Source organism: Echiichthys vipera (assembly GCF_963691815.1).
Source record: "Echiichthys vipera genome assembly, chromosome: 7".
Lineage (NCBI taxonomy): Eukaryota > Metazoa > Chordata > Actinopteri > Perciformes > Trachinidae > Echiichthys > Echiichthys vipera.
In genome coordinates, this window is record NC_139832.1 from 25,805,029 (window position 1) to 25,826,653 (window position 21,625).

A 21,625-nucleotide genomic window follows, 5' to 3' on the forward strand; every position below is an offset into this window, starting at 1 on the left:
CAAATCAACACAGCCGGCGGTTTTTACAGTTCTGCTCTTTGTCCTGATGATTACTCTGAATATTTACAGTCAGTTAGTTATATCAGGACCTTGGACTGGTTTGGTTAGTTTTCTAAACGGGCAATAAACTCTGCAACGCGCTCTGTCGTTCTGCTTGGTGCAGACTAGAGGGAAGTAGCATCAGGTAAACAAAGCTTCAGTCAGACGTATTAGAGCCCAACAGATAATGTTAGCGTGTGCTTTGGGTTTAAAGGCACTCTGCAGAGGTGCTATGGAGCAACGTTTTGTTTGCATCTCATACACAAAGACACTTTATGTTCGGTTTGAAATGTTCTGTTCTCTTCGCCTTAAATATTTCATATTGGTCTGGCTCAATGTAATTTAACATTAATGTAATTTAACACATGCTTGTTTTGTTATGCACCAGTGTTAGATTAACGCAAGCATGACACACGTACACTAACTCCCTGCAAATACAGTCAAATTAGAAAAAAATACAATTGAAAAACTTCAGATTTACTCATTCTAATGAAACAATAATCAATGTAAACAGGGGTAAAATACATTGTTCAGGCTTAAACTGCCCAAACGGGCATCACGTCACGGCTAAAATGATCAGGGTAAAACAGAGGCGAGCACATGGATGCTGGTGGTATCTGTAATAATAACATGTTCTTATGTAGCACCTCTCTCAACAAAGTCCTTCATAAAATGTAAACAGCTCAGAACACCAATAAAACATGCACAAAGTGACCTTTTCTACCTTAAATGTATAAAAAAGAGTGATAACGATGTTCAACAAACTAGTGTCGTCACCACACCAAAGTTCTGACTTCTGTACGACACCTGCCTAAAATATCTCCACACCGATACTGAAACCATACCACGGCAGAAAACTAAAACATCATCAAAGGTAATGGAATAAAATAGTACATGACAGAACATCGAACATTTTTGAATTATTTATTTGTATCAATTAAAACATTTTAAAGTCAAAAGTCAAAATAAAAAGATTTTTTTGTAAAAGCTGCAGAGCTTTACAGCTACCTAACACGCTCAGTTCATAAAATAAGATAATCCTTTATTTGTCCCTCAAAGACGAAATTCCCAATTTGCATTTCATGTTGATGAAGTTCAAACCCTGTAAACTAAAGTCTGGTCTGTGCTCTAATCAGACAGTTCATATCAAACTAGTGCATGTTCGGGTAACGTTCATGTCCCCAGTGTGAGCTGTTTGTTGTGAACCACATCGGAGAGTTGAACAGTTAGCTTTACCCCTGACTGCCTCGTGCAACTCTAATGGTGAAAAAAGTTCACTTGTCACAAAATAAACACTCGCTTGAGTTAACGTTACATTAACAGAGATATTTCTGTTATCTATCTCTAACCTGCAGCTCTTTGAACAAGTCCTCATCTATGTCAGCTCTTTGTTTCACCAAATGGGACGTGTTGTCTCCCGTTGTCTGTATCGATTTAAAGCGTCGTTTACAGACGGGCTTTGTGGTGTCCGTGGGCTTGACCCCATCGGCTACCTTTTCGCTCTGTGCGTCTGCTTATAAAAAAGCAAAGACGGAAACCCACGGCCACTCTGGCTGCAGGCGGTGATGAAGCAGAGAGTGGCCGACCGCACACAAAGTTCATAAAGTACCGATACTAATAAAACGTGAAATAGTATTGTTTGTAACGACAGGGTACCGTGGTACCTTTCTAGTATCGGTTTACCTTGCAACACTACAACAAACTCACATTAATAAATGAACTTATAAAGCGCCTTTCTAGCCTTCTGACTACTCAAGGCGCTTTCACACTTGTCACATTCACCCATTCATTCACACTGATGGCAGTGGACATCTACATACCATCTAATGTAATCTAATCTAATATGCACACCCATGCGCAGCACGGGGAGCAATTCAGGGTTCAGTGTCTTGCCCAAGGACACCGCCGATCTCTCGAATGGAGAGCCCTAATACTGCTGCTGTGACTATTTCCTCACAGAGAACATGTGTAGCAAACTCGGATCAAATTCAGAGGGTTCTGCTTACTTTTGTTTAGTTGTAACTTGATAAAAATGCAAATGTTCCAACTGACCCCAGTCTCCCCTACTTCACATCCTATGTAGTGTTAAAATGCTCTCCATTTGTTATAAAGCCAGTTCATTTCCAAGTGAGACAATGAATGAGCTAGATGTAACCCGAGGACTTTATTAAACCGAGTATGTTGTGTTTACTAAGTCCTTGAAACTGTTTTCAGAGTCAAGGTCAGTGACTCGACACCTGCTCAACAACAGCAGCTCAACACGTCGACGACACAATATTCCACTTACACTGTACACTGCCGTACTAAGGTCGACACACCCGGCTGTAGATAGCATGACCATTTCAGGGTATAAAGTACAGCATTTACCCTGCTCCTCTATATTTACGCCTGAGCTGGCAGAGGTGCGTATCTGGCTACGTGTTGGATTTAGGCGGAACAATGGCGAGATACTGACGCACATGTCTATAGAGCTACAACTAACAAGTCGTCTGATCAGATAAAAAGCATATCAGCAGGTGCACTGGCAATATGACAATCAATATTTCATACACGGAGGAGAGAAGCAGGGAAATGTTTGGAGAAAAAAAAAGTTTGCCGCAGTTATTGGAAAGTGCAGCTGAATTATGCTCAGTCATATCAGGCCGGAGCAGAGGCGTTAATATGAGCCGTTAACCACACTGTACACAGCCCATGGTATTCATGTGAATGCAGCCGGCAGCCAGCCCCTCCGTGTAAGGGATATAATGTACTATCTAAGGCGGTGATGTTAGGTCAGCGGAGTGAACATGGACTCACCCCGGCAGAGACATGGTGTTTGGCAGGTTTGGCGGACCAATTAGCCGCAGGGACCATCTGGGTCCTCAGCGCGCTCCTGAACAGGCGGGAGACGGCGGGCAGAGACATAGCGGCGGCTCGGTGCAGGACGGGGACACTCCAAGCAGGTCTACTGTTTCTGATACTGCTGCTGCTGCTCTTACTTTCTCTTCTTATCGATGTGACAGGCGCAGTGTGTGTGCGTGCGTCTGTGCGTGCGTGCGTGCGTGTGTGTGAGTATGACCGCCCTCAGGCAGCGTCGGAATTTAATTGGCTGTCGCACCTCCGGGTATATGAAACCATGACCGAGGACGTGTCCTCATATGACCCCAGCTGCCCGTACACAGACACAGCGCTGCTTCCTTCCAAGGAGACGGCTGCTGCGGGGAGCAGACGGCTGTTTACGTTATTTCCACTCGAGTCATATTCACCCATCTCATCTTTGAACATATATCTACTGTAGGGCTATAACATAAACAGGGCATGTTATATGTGAATTCTGAACATGTTATCATAGCCTAGGCTGCATTTCATAGGTATTTTATTGGAGTGACTGTGTTCAATTTTTTGTAGCCTATAACTTTATGCTCCATGCAAAATGAAAAACTGCATTATTCAGCAGTTGATCTGCAGATGGACTCAGTAGGCGACCTACTGTAGGGAAGAGCGGGGTGATTTGAGCCTGTGGGGAAGTCACACCAACCTATCTGCCCGCAGATACACCGTAACTAGGACCGAAACTAAAAAAGACAGGTCTAGTTATGTCCCTGCAGTCGTCCTTCATCTTAATAATGTCAGGGAAGAGTTTATTATGATGCCAGAAAAGAAAAGAAAATGCCAGCGTCCTGTATGTCTAATCCTGAGGGAGTTTAATTACTTGACCAAGGAGAAACAGAAGTGTCATCGACAAAGTAGTGCGTGAAGCCACCTCAGTTCTGAGGCTCAAACAGCAAGGATCAGATTCTAATAGCAAGAGGAGATGTGCTAGCATCTCATTGGCTATAATGCATAAACATGACATTGATGAAGTGACGTGAGTGCTATCATTTAAGTCCGCAGTTATCTAGCAGTCTGCAGAGTCAGATTGAAGGCGCCAAGGGAGTCTTGGCCTTGGCGAGTTTTCAGGGCAGCCTGACTGACACAGAAATAATCTAACAGAAGCCCACTATACTAACGAGGACTGAACATTTACCCAACTGTCTAGGGAAAATAAAATATTACGTAACAAATCAGAACTAGTTGAGGTGGTTCGGGCATCTAGTAAGGATGCCCCCTGGGCGCCTCCCTAGGGAGGTGTTCCAGGCACGTCCACCTGGGAGGAGGCCTTGGGGAAGACCCAGGACCAGGTGGAGAGATTATATCTCCACACTGGCCTGGGAACGCCTCAGGATCCCCCAGTTAGAGCTGGTTAATGTGGCCCGGGAAAGGGAAGTTTGGGGTCCCCTGCTAGAGCTGCTGCCCCCGCGACCTGACCCTGGATAAGCGGTTGAAGATGAGATGAGATGAGAAGAGATGATCCCTTGATGATGGTTGTGGTGCTAATGTTGATGTTAAAGAAGAAGAACAAGAAGAAGAACAAGAAGAAGAAGAAGAAGAAGAAGAAAGAAGAAGAATTCCTTTATTAATCCCGCAAGGGGAAATTCAAATTCAATTTTGATGATGGTGATGGTGATGGTGATGATGATGATGATGATAATGATGATGGTGGTGATGGTGATGGTGATGATGATGGTGATGGTGATGATGATGGTGATTAGGGTAATGATGGTGATGGTGATGATGATGGTGATTAGGGTAATGATGGTGATGGTGATGATGATGGTGATGGTAATGATGATGATGATGATGGTGATGGTGATGATGATGGTGATGGTAATGATGATGATGATGATGGTGATGGTGATGGTGGTGATGATGGTGATGGTGATGATGATGGTGATGGTGATGGTGATGATGATGGTGATGGTGATGATGATGGTGATTAGGGTAATGATGGTGATGGTGATGATGATGGTGATGGTAATGATGATGATGATGATGGTGATGGTGGTGATGATGGTGATGGTGATGATGATGGTGATGGTGATGGTGATGATGATGGTGATGGTGATGATGATGGTGATTAGGGTAATGATGGTGATGGTGGTGATGATGGTGATGGTAATGATGATGATGGTGATGATGGTGATGGTAATGATGATGATGGTGATGGTGATGGTGATGGTGATGATGATGATGATGATGGTGATGGTGATGGTGATGATGGTGATGGTGATGATGATGATGATGATGATGATGGTGATGGTGATGGTGATGATGGTGATGGTGATGATGATGATGATGATGATGATGATGATGATGATGGTGATGGTGATGATGATGATGATGATGGTGATGATGATGGTGATGGTGATGATGGTGATGATGATGGTGATGATGATGATGGTGATGGTGATGATGATGATGATCTATAACAACAATAAACACTGAAATCTAATGCAATTCAAATACATACAATTCATAAAACATAGAACATATAGATATTTTGAATTGAAAGCCTTGGTAATTACTCTATATACAGGATATCTAAGCAGCAACCAAGTACAGGTGCATCTCAAAAAATTAGACCACCATGACATTTTTCCCCAATATATTAGAAGAGTTACTGAAACTTCGTGTTCTTTTATAGTTTCAAATTTGTATGTAAGTTTGTATTACAAATCATAAATGAAATGAAATTGCTCTTTTCCCGCCATCTCTCACTGCGAGCCAAATGTACCTGCAGGTACAAATAAGGAAATCTAATCTAACCCTTCTATCTAGGTAACAAAATTGATCATGTATGACCCCGCATTTTTTAGGAGTGATTCATTTTACTCATAGACTGTGAGATTCACTTCATCACACTGTACAAAAGTGAAGCCAAAATATCACGGAAATGGGTGCCACCATGTTGTAATTCTGCAACCAGAGTCTGCGCAGTCACGTCATCAAAGTCATAAGGTGACGGTAACATAAGGTGAGCTCATGTCAGTGTTTGTGAAGGCCGGTTCACATGACCGGACAAAGTTATAAACAACTTACCACCAACACCAATCAACAATTAAATGCTGAGGTTTTAAATGAGATAAACTTATTTACAAAAGACCACTTGCTTTGACTTCAGAGCTGCGACTATCAGCCACATAATCCAGGCTGTTAAAATGCTACGTAACACCCTTTCAAAATATTATTTCCGGGTCCAAGCCGTTCTGAGTCTGGTTTTTCTACAATGCTGCAGTGCCGTGTTCCCTGTTGTTTGAACAGATCTGAGTTTTTTAAAAACAACGTAATTGTCGTTTGACCTCTTTCTTGGATGAAATAGATGTCTAACTGACGAAAGAAGTGATCAAAATTGTTCACATGTTCAGCCGCTGTTGTCTGATTGTCTTATTGTTGTCTGAATCTTATTTTAAAGGATGTTACGACAGATTTAACAGCCGGATACTGCAGTGAGTCTTCATCAAGCTAAAGTAATGGAAAAGGTGTATACATAAGGGATATAGAATAGAAATATTTTTTTAGTATTGCCTAATTTACAACCTTTATGAATTACATGTGTGATGAATTAAATATTTTTAATTGTGTTGTGATGAGACACGTGAACCACCTGTTAGAGGATGAAGTAACTAAATGAATTCTAATAAATTAACAATCAACAAGATAATAATAGTGTGATACTACTACTATTGCTACTGCTATTTCTAACTACGGTGTAATTTAACTGATAAAGACAAACAACTAAAACGATACCTGAGAGGAAGTGGTCACTTTATGGCTCATCTTGAATAGTAGAGTAAATATATTGGAAGAATTCTGGCATAACAGGACACTTTAGATCATCAACAAGACATACAATAGGTGTTCTTTCCTTATTTGAGTGACGTTGCTCTCAATAAAAGTTTGCATTTGCAGCTCTCTTTGTAAGATGTTGTGTTGGTTTGGTGTGAACTGCAGAGGGCAGAAACGCGTGCGTGCTGAGTCTACGCTGCCACAAATAGAGCTGTAGAAGAAGAAGCCTGCCTCCTGCATACAGGAAGTGTTGTGTTCAGGTACCCGTCTGTGCCAAGATGCTCTGTACTGCTTGTGTGCATTAAATCAATCACAACATATCGCCGGTGAGTCTCCCAACTCTCATTTAATGTAGTTAGCATGCTAGCGGTCGCATTAAACGACCACCGTGTAAATTACTTGTTAGCATTAGCTAGGCTACAATTTGGACATTCACTGGGTTATCTGTTAAGGGAGATATCTTTCTCATGATTTAACGTTCATTACACCCTGTTTACTGACCAGGGTATCGGTTACATTTCACTCACTTGACAAACCAAGCCGTTATCTTAACTATTTAAGTTGTTAAGGTGTTGGTTCCTGTAACCGTGTTAGCAGTGGCGGGATATGAGCTAAACTTTGGTGTCACCTATCTGAACTATTGGTAATAAACTGTTAGCTTATCAGAATGTCCACACAGGGCTCTCTGTCTTTGAGTCTCAGTGTATTTGAATACTTGAATGTTAAAATAACACAATGCACTGGTAGGTTGGTATTTAAATGGCTGTTAAACTCGTGTTCAGTTCAGTGGCGGAGACGTTAAACAGCTAGTGTGTGTGTGTGTGTGTTTGTGTGTGTGTGTGTGTGTGGCGCGTGCTTTGTGTGTTTCCTCCACGTAGGCATGTGTAGCGACCTTTGCCTGTTTCCTGTGTACCTTTAGGGCAGGTCGCTGTGAAACGTTGCGCTGGAGCTGAATGAAAGTAGTCCTCTTCCTTAACGTCTTCGCCCCCCCGGTGAATGGCAGGGCTTTCACATTCAATGCAGACTTGGAAACTAGTGTCCCTGCCATTTTACTACCGTTGAACTGATACACAGAAAGCAAAGTAGGTTCAGATGGGTTTGTTGCAGGAACTTGGTTCATCTGTGGGTCTTCATCCTTCTCCATTCTGTCTCTCTGATCTCATCTTTCTTACTCTGTTCAACCATTCCTCAGATTCAGTTTTCCCATGTTAAACGTTGGTATCGGTCCATATTTACCTTGTTGACTGTCATCAGCAAGGTAAATAGCGTGAAAAATGTTTTCACGCTGGCTAAATGTTGTGTTCAAATGTTAGAAAGGCTTTTGAAGAAGTGCTTTTAAAAAATAGTGTTTCAGGCTGAATAACTTCAACAGTTAAGCTTTTTTGTCATAATGAAGATTTATTAGTTTCCCTGGAACAAAAGGGGGCGCTTAATAACTAAAAAACAAGACAAAATTAGCAGTAAAAAAAACCCTGCATTGGCTATCGGCCCATAATTGTAAAACCAGCCCTACAATAAACCTTAGACAGAGGCAGAGCCGGGGCATTTTCACAGGGGTGGCCAGGCTGATGCCAGTACAGAAATCAATCGGTGTTGGAACGTGGTTTGATGAACAACCATCCAGGAGACCCTCAAACTTGACCCTGGGCCTGTGCAGGTGTTTTTTGCTGTTCATTTTGTTTTGTTATTATGTCCTCCCTTGTGACCACACTCCTATGACTCGTATGTCTTCTTAATGATATATATATCACATAATATAGTTCTCTGATTAACGGAAAACTGAGAATCTTCTCCACAATTTCTATACTTTGGTCTAAACTGAATAAATATGCAAATCAGGTAATTTTTCTGTCCTTAAATAAACTCTGATATGTTATAGACACTTTATTTTTACATCTGGTTAAGTTTTCATGTTGTGCCCACTGTCGGTTGAGCAACGGCGGGCCAACAACCACATCTGTATTCAGAAAGACTGACGTGTTACTTTTAAAAGGATTAAGGGCTGTGAAATGTGTGAAACATGCTGCCATGTTTAACCAAAAGTAGAAATACAATCCTCTGAAGAACTTAACAACAAAAAAGGTTTTTACACTTATTACATCACAATCACTTGTTGCTTAATCTTGTTCCAACTACTGCATCTAAAAGTGAGATGTGAAAGTGTTATTGCTAAACTGCATTCTCATTTGCAGTCTTCATTAGCATATAAGAAGCTCCTCCATAATTCTGAAATCATGTTCAAAAGGCTTTAGAGATTTTGCATCAAATGACCGCTGATGTCTGGCTCTGCTGCACTAACTGAGACTTGCATTGTTCAGACACTAGGTGGCAGTCAGTCGTCACATTTTGTTCGTGGTGCTGCTTTTTCTCCCCCGGGGAAAGCCTTGAACTATTCTCATCTCTGCTCGAAGCTTTGATTACATTTTATATTAAAAGACGGAATGCAAATATGTAACTTTAGACTGGATAATGCAGAGGAGTTTAGCAAAAGCCCTATAGCCTCCAGTACAATTTAGATTTAACTAAAATGAACAGCATTGCTGATTGAAACTTAGATGTAGTTATAGTTTCAAATCTCCAGTCAGCTTTTAGGACTTAATGTAGGGCCCTATGTATCTGTGTTACTCCTTTTTAAAAGTCTCAATTTTGTGATTTTGTTCACACATCACACAACACATCACATGTTTATGATATCACAGAAACTACACTGCCCTTCCTTAATGCCGTGCTGGGCCCCTGTCAGGAAAGACACTTGCCACCGGTTATTAATTAGTGTCAGATGCCCGAATACTTCTACTGAGATTCAATTCTATGATAAAAAATATAAATCATATGGACATTATCCATTCATTGAAATTCATTTTAATACATTTTTTAACAAATGAATAATTTGAATCAATACATTTTAAATTAAATGTCTTAGCAATCGATATATACCCATTATGGTCTGGGAAATTTCAAGCGTCATCATACATTTGAGTAGCCTTTCAGTCATTCGATGTCAGTGTCAATGTTGTTCCCCATCTTCACTGGCATCACCATACAGACCTTACAGCAGTGCTGCTTACATTTCTGACGTTATTTGGCAGTCGTTTTTACATTTAGGACAGGGTGTGTGCCATCCTAACAAAGTCACAGCACAGTGGCATGAGACAGATTTCGCTTAGTGCGTGATGAGAAAAAGGGGAGTTGACCGACAAGAGGACGGCAGAGGATTTGGTGTCATCTATTTGTCAGTATTTTGATTTGAACACAATCTATGGATTTCTTTGTAAAATGTCTGGTGTAATTGGCCACACTGGCGTTGTCATGAGTTTATTAACTGGTGGGATAATTCCCTCACTTTGGTATCCCTAATACTCACTGCAAGAGCACCAAACTTGGATTAATCCACCGCTGAAAATAGTCCCCAACAAATGCACTATTTCCTACTGTTTGAATAACATTTGGTAAAAACTACAGTCACCAGCTTTTTTTGGGAAATTACAGAGTTAAAAAAAAAGAAAAAAAAGTTTGCGATTATATTATATGTGTTGTCTTCATTAGGAATGAATGGGTATGTGGCTGAATTTCTCAGACGGAGCAATGAAGTCAGAAAGTTGTGGGAGATCTTGTGTTAAAAACCCCAGACTGAACCTCTTTTAAAGGTTGCTGTTCCACGGCCGCATTTCTGAGCACAAGATTTTTCCAGTGCATTAATAACTAACCTAACTCTCTGCAAGTCGATTTTCATAACACACTGAAATGTACTGGGGCCAATTAACTGCTTGGAAACGAGAAACCTCAAATATAATAGTATCTCTTCCACATGTCTAATGGCTGTTTGTGTTTATGTTTTGTGCAGGTCCAGAGTGAATGCTGCCTTCACTTCCTCAACTGCCTCCGCTGTGTGTATGTGTGTGTGTGTGGAAATTCACTGTAAGTCTATGTAAGTGTGTTGCTTTAGGGTAAGTGTATGTGTGTGTGCGTGTCTATGTCAATAACCCCCGGCCCACCATGTCCCCACACCCCACGATGCCCCAGCGTTCATCGGTGTGTCTTCACCTCTTCTGCCTGCTGTTGCTCCTTATCGACGGCTCCTACACAGTGTCTGAAAAGGATGCCTCGGAGCCCCTAAAGCAGCTCCACACAACACAAGCTAATTGCACCACCCAATGTGAGTATAAGCCACACACAATGTAAATAAATATGTAAATAGTTCTGCTATGCAAAGTTGAACTGCTCCTTTATTCAGAATTAAAAGTGGGGAGATATTTTCAGTATTTAAGTTGTATTTATAAGACTGTCCCTCCTTTTTTTGTGCATTTCTAACATTTTCGTTCAATGTACTGAAGCAGACAAGTAGCTAACAATGATGTTGCCAAAATGTTTTACAGAGCCATATTCTGACAAAGATTTGAGTGTTTACAACATACTGAGCATTTGTATGAACAGTGGATTATGTTGAAAGAGTGGTTAGTTAGGATTTGTGCCAAGCTGACCATAGTTTGTGCTAAACTACAGGCTGTTTACACATTCTTTGTAAGTCTACAGTGTTCCTGAAAAGATTGTAGGGAAGGTATCACTCACAGAGGAGTTGATGTGAGACTAACCGTAATTAGAAATTGTCTCCATAATCCAGTAAGGTTGGTCGGTACCAACACAAGAGGAATAATGCTCAGAGTGATTTTTAGGGCTCGACCGATACAGGATTTTTGGGACTGATGCCGATTTTTAGAGGGAAAATTTAAGCGATGACATGATGAATGAAAAATAGACCATTTCTATGTGGATTGTGTTATGAAGAAGTAGTATATACCACTTGTATACGTACGGCATGCAACTGTACATAAAAGGGGCAGTTCAAACCAAAAGTTATTTTTGTACCAATAGTTGTTGTACCAATGAATTATCCATCCCTCCAACTGATCTTTGAGCAGACCCTGACCAAACAAACAAACAAAACAAATGCACAGTGACTTTCAGCGCCTTCTGATTCCTGTCAGGACTTTAAACACCATGAAATACTGAGGCCACGAGTACATGTGCAATAATAGATACATATGTGGCTGTGGTGTAAGCCTGGTTTGTCTCATGCTGCTGCGTGTTTGATGTTTACTGCTGCTGCTATCTACTTCACACTTGGCAGGTGTGTTGCTCGGGACCCAGGGGAGTCTCAGAAACAATCCTATGACCATATATTTATTTATTTATTTATCTCTGAAAAAATGTCCAATATACCTATAGGTGGTGCTGTAGCAGCATCATCTACATATAAAGGAAGGAATCTCTGTCAGTGTGTATGTGTATCTATGAGAACCGTTCATCTGATGCTTTGGGCGGCCAAACAATCGACCTGCTCCGAACAGACGCGCATTCTGGTCACACACTGAGAACAGGCATACCCCAGACAACACTGCTAGCAGCAATACCAGGAGCCAAGCAAATGGCCCATTCTGGATGGGCACACCAAACAATTGTTTAACAATTAATTGACGTTTTTTTCCCAATATTTTAAGCTTAATGATTCATGGTATTGTTCATTCCCCAGGTGATAACGGTGGTGTCAGTCAAAACGCAACAGATCTACAACTGAATAAGCACTCAAAAGGCGAACAGGAGGACCAGGGTATCCCCGACTCATCTTCATCCAGAAGCCACACCTCTGATAAACACACATTAAATGACTCTGTAGCCTTCGCAACCGCACTCAACCAATCTACAGGAGGAGACCATCCCTCCACAGCTCCACCAGCCATTCTTCCTTCTACCACCACACGCTCGCCCATCACCAGCACTGCTACTGTTACATCCACAACTACAAAACCTGTTGTATACACAACTTCTACAACCACAACACCACCAACGTCTACTACAAGAACAACAACACAAATGTCTACAACACCACCACCATCTTTTACAACAACAAGGCCCACAGCAACACTACCGTCTACTACAAGAACAACAAGGCCCACAACAACAACACCGTCCACAACATCAGTGTCTACTACTACTACTACTACAACAACAATAAAGCAAACGTCTACGGCACCAGAAACAACCACATCAACAACAACCCCAACAACATCTACAGCCGCTGCACCAGGCCCTGCAACGACTGTAAATGCTACAAGCACACTTACAGGAACTAACACAACCGTTACTATTCCTACAACCACAGGTACAAAGATGTCACCGCCATCACCAGCTGCCACGCAGCAGCCAAATTCCCCAAGTACTGGGAGGCCCCCAATTGGTCCTACTTCCATAACTGTCAGCAGTACCAGTACCCCAGCCAGTCGCAATGAGCATGGTTCCTCAGGAACAAAAGTCGCCATGGTAGATGTAGCAGGAGGTGCTCTGACCAGGCAGCTGGTGGATACGGCGTCTTTACTGGCCGTCCTGCTCTTCGGCCTGCTCTTCTTCTTGGTCACGGTGGCTGTGTTTGTCACACAGGCCTACGAGAGCTACCGGAGGAAAGACTACACCCAGGTGGACTACCTGATCAACGGCATGTACACAGACTCTGGGGTGTGAGGGAGGAAGAGGCCACGCACAACGCCTGGAGGTTGTTGTTGTGTTTGGAGTCAGAGACTGGAGAATGGAGGATGGAGTGGATGATAACAGTGCTGTGGGCTCTCAAGGTGAGCCAGTGACGCTGTTAGACAGATCTGGGGGAGAGAAGGAAGGGACTAAACAGCCCACTGAACTCACTCTAAAGCAGTCACTGATCTGTTTCTATCATAACTGTTCCACTAAACGCTTTGTTCTTTCCTGCTGCTCTTTCTTTGATGGATGGATGTCAAGAATTTGGCCTAATGTTGAGAAACATAAATGGAGGTTAGCCAGATGAAACTCCAGTCCTATGCGTACGGGCAATGCCCTCTGTCGGGCTTTGCGTTTGGCCAACGACAAGAATCTCATCCACTCTGCTGGTCAGGCCAGCTGTAGTTGGTTCCATGGTGGCTGGACCAATCGGGATGCTTCTAAGGTGATTTATATTTTTTTCTTTGTCAGTAACGTCGGGCTGAAAAAATGTCTGTCGAATTGTTTGGGGTATTGTACCTTTTGCAGATGAATGTAGTCACACAGAAGTCTAGTGCTCATTAAGGACTAGGGCTGTCACATTTCAATAAAAAAAAACAACAACAGTTTGAACACCAAGTCATTCTAGTTAATTTGAAGCTTAATGCAAACATTCCCACGTTTGAACAAATGTTTGAATTTGGAATATAAAGTGACAGCTCCATTAAAGACCAAAGCATATTTGTGAATATTATATATGAGACTGACCTTCATCCACCTGGAAAAAAAGACCATGAAGGCTAATTACAAAAAATACAAATTTCTCAGTGAACCTCAACCAGCGTCAGTTAGGAAGTCTAAAACACATCACACTGCAAATCATAAACCATTCACACTTACAGTACAGTATCACAGTACTGGATGTGCAAAACAACACATCAGCTGGGCTGGGAAATTATTCAATATCACCAGTTTTCAGTCGTATTGTATCATGAGTGTGCTATCATATTGTGTTGTACTTAAAAACTAACAAAGGCTAACTTGTGATTTAGTTTTGGACTTTTCAATACTTGTCTGCTGTAATGCATACAGTTAATTATTTTTCAGCATCAACCTGAGCATCTTCCATTGAATTGTTTTCATCATCCATATGGGAATTTATCCTTTTTAGCATGGTGAAATTGATTTCAACTCTATTGCACTCACTGACCACTTCATTAGGTACACCTGTACAATGTAATGCAATCCAAATTCTACATTTACGAAGCTCATATTTCAGTTTTTGTTGACACCGTCAGAGGCGTAATATTTTTAGGTTCTGTTTATTATTGAGTTCATAGTGAGTGGTGGTACATTATATTGACAGGTGTTTGTAATATAATATGTATGTAAGCGGGGTGGCCAGAATATTAGGAACACCTCAAAATAATTCAGTTCCACATCACTGCAAACTACAGCCTCAGTATTAAACATACGGTTAAATGAATGCCTCTCTGACGGTGATGATCAAAACTGGATATTAATATCTTTGTGGCAGAGCTGTTAGATTGGATCACAATGTACAAGTCTTTATAGTTCAGTTAGTTCTGTTTCAGGTTAATAATAGCAACATTGAACTTTGGGACATCGTCAGGATAATTCACATTGATAACTTGAGTGTTACTCTTGTACTTTTGGCCATCATTTCTATAGGAAATAGTCATTTCACTTACTTCCAAGGTGCACAGAGAAGCAACACTTGGTAAACAAAAACTTTAATGTGAGAACAACCTGTTTTTGCCTGTGGCTGTCAACAAATAAGAGATTATTACCAACATTTCAGGTGTGTACACTTATGATGACTTATAATGTTGTCTAGATAATCTCTATACAACCTCTCTGAATGCAATTAGGTAGGTAAAGTGTAATTATAACTGATGGCTACAAAAGTAAGATGCAAGTTGTACTACATGTATTACAACTGAATAATCCTTTTGAATGTAGCCGCCCGACGTTTGATTCACCACTACTGATGGGACAGTAGCAGGAGTGCACTGTGAAAAAGATCTGACCTGAGTGACTCTACAGCACGGAGAGCTGGCCTTGAACCATCCTCTTCCATACTTCAATCAAAAGTAAAGAGGCGTGTTGAAAAACTTCACTCGATTCCACAGAGGTAGAAGAGTTTTCTCAGAAAGACATTAGGTTATTGCACAGGTACTCCTGCCAGCTGAATATTTCCATCGCGCTGCATTAAGTTTCCCCAGATGTGGCCTGGTGCGTCAGGGCCAAAGTGTATACTGTGAGTCTCTGGTTTAGTCGGTAAGCAAGAGAGGGACCACCGTGTCATCCTAGTCAAGTCATCAACGTAATGACTTTTCGTTTTCTCGTCAGCCCGTTCACGTGTCGCTCAGTGTTTTACGCCGTGTGCATGCTCTGGGCAGCTGAGACTCTGTTCACTCAGCCTGTGTGTTTGGATGGCAGCTGCTTTGCTCGTGACGGCGTTAAAGAAGAAGGTCAGACTGACGCAGCAAAACAAACAAGCCTCCTTCAATTTACACTGAGAATGAATCAAATCAATCCTGGTTATTATAATGACATACCATTCAGGAAGGTGATCAATGATTTCAAAGATGCGACATAATGCAAAACAGATGTAAGGACTCATTGCTGCCCGTTACAAAAGCAGCTGCGCGTATACTCATCCTGTATACTCATCCTGATTGTGTGGTTGCACACACAACACACATAGCAGCACTAGCTAGGATTGGGGACTGGGGGAAATAATCTTACATGACCTTTCCACTGAATTACAAGCTGTTCTGAACAGTGAAGTCTGGAGATTATTGATCCCGTGAAATTTTACTGAAGGTGGTGATGCATGTAGACCCTTTTGTGTATCATTTCTTTGTTGTTGTTGTTGTTTTGGTTTGTTGAAACATCTCTTCATTCCAACACTTTACACATTGAGATGCTTTGGGAAATTGGTTTGTTTGCTTTAAACCCCCACAGTTACAACACATGAGAAAATACTAAGTTGATCATTTACATGCTCACAGAAATCAGCTATCGATTTATAAAAAAGTCAAAAGAAGAATAAATATCTTTTATTGGAGCATCGTGGCTGCTTAAGGGTTTCAATCACTGAACGTAAACCATTTTTTCCTCTGGTTCAAGAGTAGCTTGAGACACTTATTTCCTGTTGTCTAAAATTTGTTTAAATTGTTTTTTAAAAATACAATTTAAAAAATCATCTCTCACTACAGGGTCAACATATTTAACTAATAGTTATCACCTTTGAACTTCCACAGTTAAGTGACATTAAGACAAATATTTTTGTATAACAAGTTTCCTGAAATTGTATGTTTAGATATGCAAATAAGGCATTGTAAAAATGTGCTAATTTGCACACATATCCTGAACAACATGTAAACATTGGTTCAAAGTTCGTGTTTCATTTTGTTGACATAAGCCCTGGTTGGGCACATTCTCTGGAATAATTACTGGCATGGCGCATTCGGGCGAGACTGAAACCCCTGTTACCCCAAGTAAAACTAATCCTGTCCGAATAGGGCTAAAGAGTCGAAGGTTATTACAGAGGGACTTTTGGATATCTCATTTTATGACTCATAAATCATTTTTGTGAGATTTTTCTTTAAATATTAAAATGAGGAATTCTCTAATGCTGAATTAGATTGAGGAGAATCTACAGATTCAAACAAAGTGTAGTAAAATAAAATATTTTGGATGTTTTCTTTCCGTCTGAAAGAAGACATAAGGAAGCAAAATATCCCCAAATCTCCAAATCAACCAGTGCATGATATCTTTGCCTGTAGTGTCTCCACACTGAGACACACATGTGCTAATATCTTGGCACAAAGTCTGGCGGCAGGGCCTAGCTGTGACGGGCTAGCACCTCCCCTGCTAAAGCGGGGCTCATCTCTTACTGGAGGTATCTGTACATCTGCTGGAACTCATCCAGATCTTCTCCTCTCACTGCTTAACCCCAAATGGGGCCATTTCCCAAATGTTTCTTTTACATTTCAAAGTCTTATGATTTCACTTTCATTCCGTTAGCTTTCATTAATGCCGATGACATTTCAGCTGGGTTTCAGTGTATAATGTTTTTTCATGGGAACAGTTTATTTCTATACATTTTTTTCTACTTTTTGCTCACGGTGAATGTAGTTTTGAATGCTTGTCTATTTTGTATTTCTATTAATCCACTCCACTATTTCTTCTCATTGCCAACTTGTGGGTTATATTTTGTCCTTAACAGTTTCTTCATTACGGGACTTTTACGTGTGACGTAACACCCTTTCAAAATACTGTTTCTGGGTCCAAGCGCTCGGTTGAACAAAACAAACAGCCAAACCTGTGAACCTTTACGGTCACTTTTTTGTGTGTGAGACACCTTTTTAAAAAAAATCTCTATTCAAACAACGGGCAACATGGCACTGCAGCATTGTAGAAATACGAGGCTTGGACCAGCTTGGATCCAGAAATGGTACGTTGAAAGGGTGTTACGGGATAGTTGAATGCGTTTTATATTTCATCAGTTCATTTTAATACATTTTGAAGACTCATCATTCCAGAAAACATTGCATTCAGCAAAGACAAAACTCTTAATTATGACTTCCATATTATATTTTGTGACTTAGTTTCCTCATAATTATCCTTTTGTGTTATCATTGTTATGGGATCTCTCATAATGAAATAAACGTAAATGTTGCTAGAATTACGAGTCACACTTCAGACCTATGGAGGTCAAAAAATGCACAGATAGATTGTGTTTGGATTTGAAAAAGTGATGAACACACACTAGTATCTGTTACAGTTGTGGACCACATGATATTAAGGATTATGGACGGACGTCGTTCTCAATGGTTTTGCAGTGTAGTAGTATCCATGCTACAGTCTGAATATCTGTTGCCTTTTCTCTTTTCTTGACCCGTTTGTATCAGTTTTCTTCTTCTGAGGGGTTCATTGTTGATGGACCATCGCCAAATAATCACTGAAGCACATTATTGTATGATAAAGCCAAGGGAAACATAAAGCCATTATCAATATGTGACTGATGGAAGGACAACATCAAGTGCACTCGACATGAAATGACGATGTATGAGAGGACCTGAAAGCTCACACAACAAAATAAATGTTTGTGCTATAGAGTATTTGGGTTAGGTTTGAACTATAGAAGTAGAACGGACATTCCCATTCAAATCAACATAGCAGGATGGCGGCCATTTTATGTGCCATTGCCAAGAACTGTGAATCTGCGAACTTATCTATGAACTGACTTGTGGCAGTGGAGTGGTACGAAGGATGCAGTCTTTTGTACACCGTCTGCTGCTCAAAAACAGAGTTCTCAAACTAGGGAGTGTGACACTTCACGGCCCCACTGAGGTGTCGTTACCATAACAACAATAACCATTTTCTCTTGAACAAGTCAAATGTCCGTTCTTCTCCTTCTGGTTCTCCCTTATCTTTTTTTTGTGTTGGACCTGACAATTTTGTGTTAAGTTTCCATATCTTTAAAGTTGATGTCATGTCGTACATGTTTTTTTTAGAAAAGAAAATCTTGTACAACACTGTTTGTTTTAGAAATGCAGGGAACATTTAAATTTGTTTACAGGAGCATTAGAGGCCATCGGTACGGAAGCAGAGAGCGGCTTAGTTTGCAATAATTACTGTAAATTAAAATTTGATGATTCTCCTGTTATCAAGAACAAACAACAAGGTCTTTATCCAGTTACGTGAAGGAAACAAGCTTTTCTTTTCTCAAGAGAATTTGACATTTGACTTTACCTTTTTGTTACTTTGAGAAAAAGGCGTCTTTATGTCAGGTGTTCTGAAAAAAAACCCAAGACATTTATCATGTTATCTTCAGACAAAATAACTAACTTGTTAATACAAAACCTTGTCAGTAACAGCTAAAAATAATTGTACCACTCTCAGCTTCCATACTTTGGTTTAATTTGTTCACGATCACTGACTATTTCAAATAATCTCAGACAAATTCTCTTTCCAAAATAATTATGTCATGATGTGGGCATAGCCCCATAGTCATTAGATTCAGACGTTGGGTGATCACTGCCTTGTGTCTAATATGTAGAGATAATTAGCACTCTGTTTAGTGCACTCATGCATTTATCCTGAGATCACAAACACCGATGCAGCGATCATGCCAACAAATGTTAAGTTCCTCTTCTGTATGATTGACTTGAGGTCTACAGTGATGACCGCAATTGTTGTACTGACAATTAGAATGTAGTTCACACTGATGTCTGTGTGCGTCAGTGAAACATTTCCAAGATTTGATGGGATTTCTAACTGTGATTTAGAGTTTCTGATGTCAATAATTCTAAAGTGAGCTGTTCAAGGTCCTGTAAACAACGCCGGCGGACTGCCTTCAAGGGCGGATTTGTGTTTGCAATAACTGATGTGCAGAATGTCGAGAAATGACGGGAGAAGACACCTGGCCTGTGCCAACTCAACATTGTACGAATGCACTTTAAAAAGATATTTTTACTTGCAGAGAATAAATAATAAAAAAGAACCAAATTGATCTTGCTGGTGTCTGAGTCAATCCATGATGTCTAATCTTGTGTTTAATTCATAGCTGCGAGCTGTAGTGCACTTACAGTGTAATATCGCTGTACATGAGGGGAGCGCTCGCTGATCAAAGCTGCGGTGCTGGGCGGGGGTCAGGTGTAGCTAGAGGCTCAGTTTGGGCGGATGGGGCCCCTCAGAGAGCCAGCGGTTCGATCTGTACATCAGGTTTCTCACAGCTCCACCTTCTCGTTGGGGATGCACAAGTTCGGCTTGGCTTCTACCGTATATTTGTAAAAAGGTGAAATATTTTTATTGGTGTGTTTCTCTAAGCCGTTCTTGTTAATCAGATGGCAAAATGCACGCTAATAAAATTCACATGCGTGTTTAACAGTGGTTCCTGCAGAAGGTTTGGCAGGAGAGGTGTTTTTTTTCCCCCAAACCTATCTCAGTGATTGTTCCAATACCTGTTGCAGATTAAAAACGCTCTTTGTGGATTCTAAAATGGCCGTACCTTTTTATTTTTTGGAAGCATTCGTCCGCCCCCTACAAATCAACCATTTTTCACAAGCATGCGGTAATGTTTTAGCCGCTGGATTCTAATAATTTCAGTGAAACATAATATTTTCTCCAGTTGGACCACCTTGTCTGTATTTATTGTTGTGAAATCCCACATTTCTACTGCAGGTACGGCTTGACTCGCTCTTGTTTGATTTTCCATTGGCTAAAGTTGTGGATAGTCCCTGGCACTGTTTTTGGTACCACCTTGGTCGATGTTCCAAAGCTGAGATGATACTAGAAGGTGTTAACCCTTTAAAAACAGACTGCTTATATAAATGAGCATATTTTAAAAAACTACAAAGTGTACATAGTTTAAATAACTTCTTTTTTAAAGTTGAGAAATATTTTGTTCATGTCTCTACATTAAGAAACCTTTTGGATCAATGTGTTTTGTGTGTTTATTTTGTAAGATTCTATGAAAAATACAATGCCCCATTTTTGTATTTTCAATACTTTTATCCATTGTAATGGTTTAATGACTTACATAACCTTTGAGCTCAGGTTGTACAGGAATATGAAGTATTCAGAGATACTCTGATAAATTACGTCACAATAAGAAAAAATGACAATGTAGGCACTGGCAGACCATTTTAATTGCTTTGAGTGCAAAGGGTTAAAACAATGCAGACCACTTGGTCAGAGAGAATTGTCACAAGCACAACATGGACGTCCTGCACAAACCCGTCATTTTAAGAAAAGGCAAGCTGCTGGCAATAGCAAAAGTAATTTAAATTTGGCAGCCAGAGTCACAGCGATGTGATGAAGTACATCCTGTATGTTTTATTGCTGATCCAGCGAAACGATGATGTCACTGCAGTTTCACTATGACAATCAGCTTAGAGTCCCGCCTACTAATTGAGGGTACTATCTGCAGTGGAAAACAAAATACAGAAAAGTTCCTGGAAACAAAAGCGTGTTGGGTCGAGGAGAAGACTGCAAGCTTGGTAACGTGGATGTAAACTGGATTATTTTTTAAAATCTGCTCTACAAATGTTTTATCAGGAAGGGAATGTGTTCTGGTGAGAAACACTCAATGTGAACACAGCTTTCATTGGTTTACAAGGAAACTCCCTTAAACACACAAGAATAATGTCAATTTGACAACACTTTCATGAGGCATTCACCACACTGATATACTGTATGTTAGTTTATTAAGAAGGCAAATAAATGATTTTTCATAAAGAGTAAGGGCGTTTTCACACCAGCTATGTTTAGTTCAGTGGAATCAAACCACAGAGCGAGCTGTGATCGGCCCCCCAAAAGATCAGGCCTGACCCAACATGAACCTGAATATTTCTAAGCCCAAACTGAACCTAAGCCACACAGTTTTGGACCCGAGCCGACC

General features: G+C 40.7%; 1 protein-coding gene across 1 annotated transcript; it reads left to right on the top strand.

Moving 5' to 3' along the window:
* The first annotated feature begins 6,904 nt into the window (after positions 1-6,904).
* On the top strand, positions 6,905-19,652 carry cUnh11orf24 (chromosome Un C11orf24 homolog). Its single transcript, XM_083917147.1, has 3 exons — positions 6,905-7,010; positions 10,529-10,840; positions 12,215-19,652. The coding sequence occupies exons 2-3, from the start codon at positions 10,681-10,683 to the stop codon at positions 13,198-13,200; spliced, it is 1,146 nt and encodes a 381-aa protein (XP_083773273.1). The 5' UTR covers positions 6,905-7,010; positions 10,529-10,680; the 3' UTR covers positions 13,201-19,652.
* Positions 19,653-21,625: the final 1,973 nt, after the last annotated feature.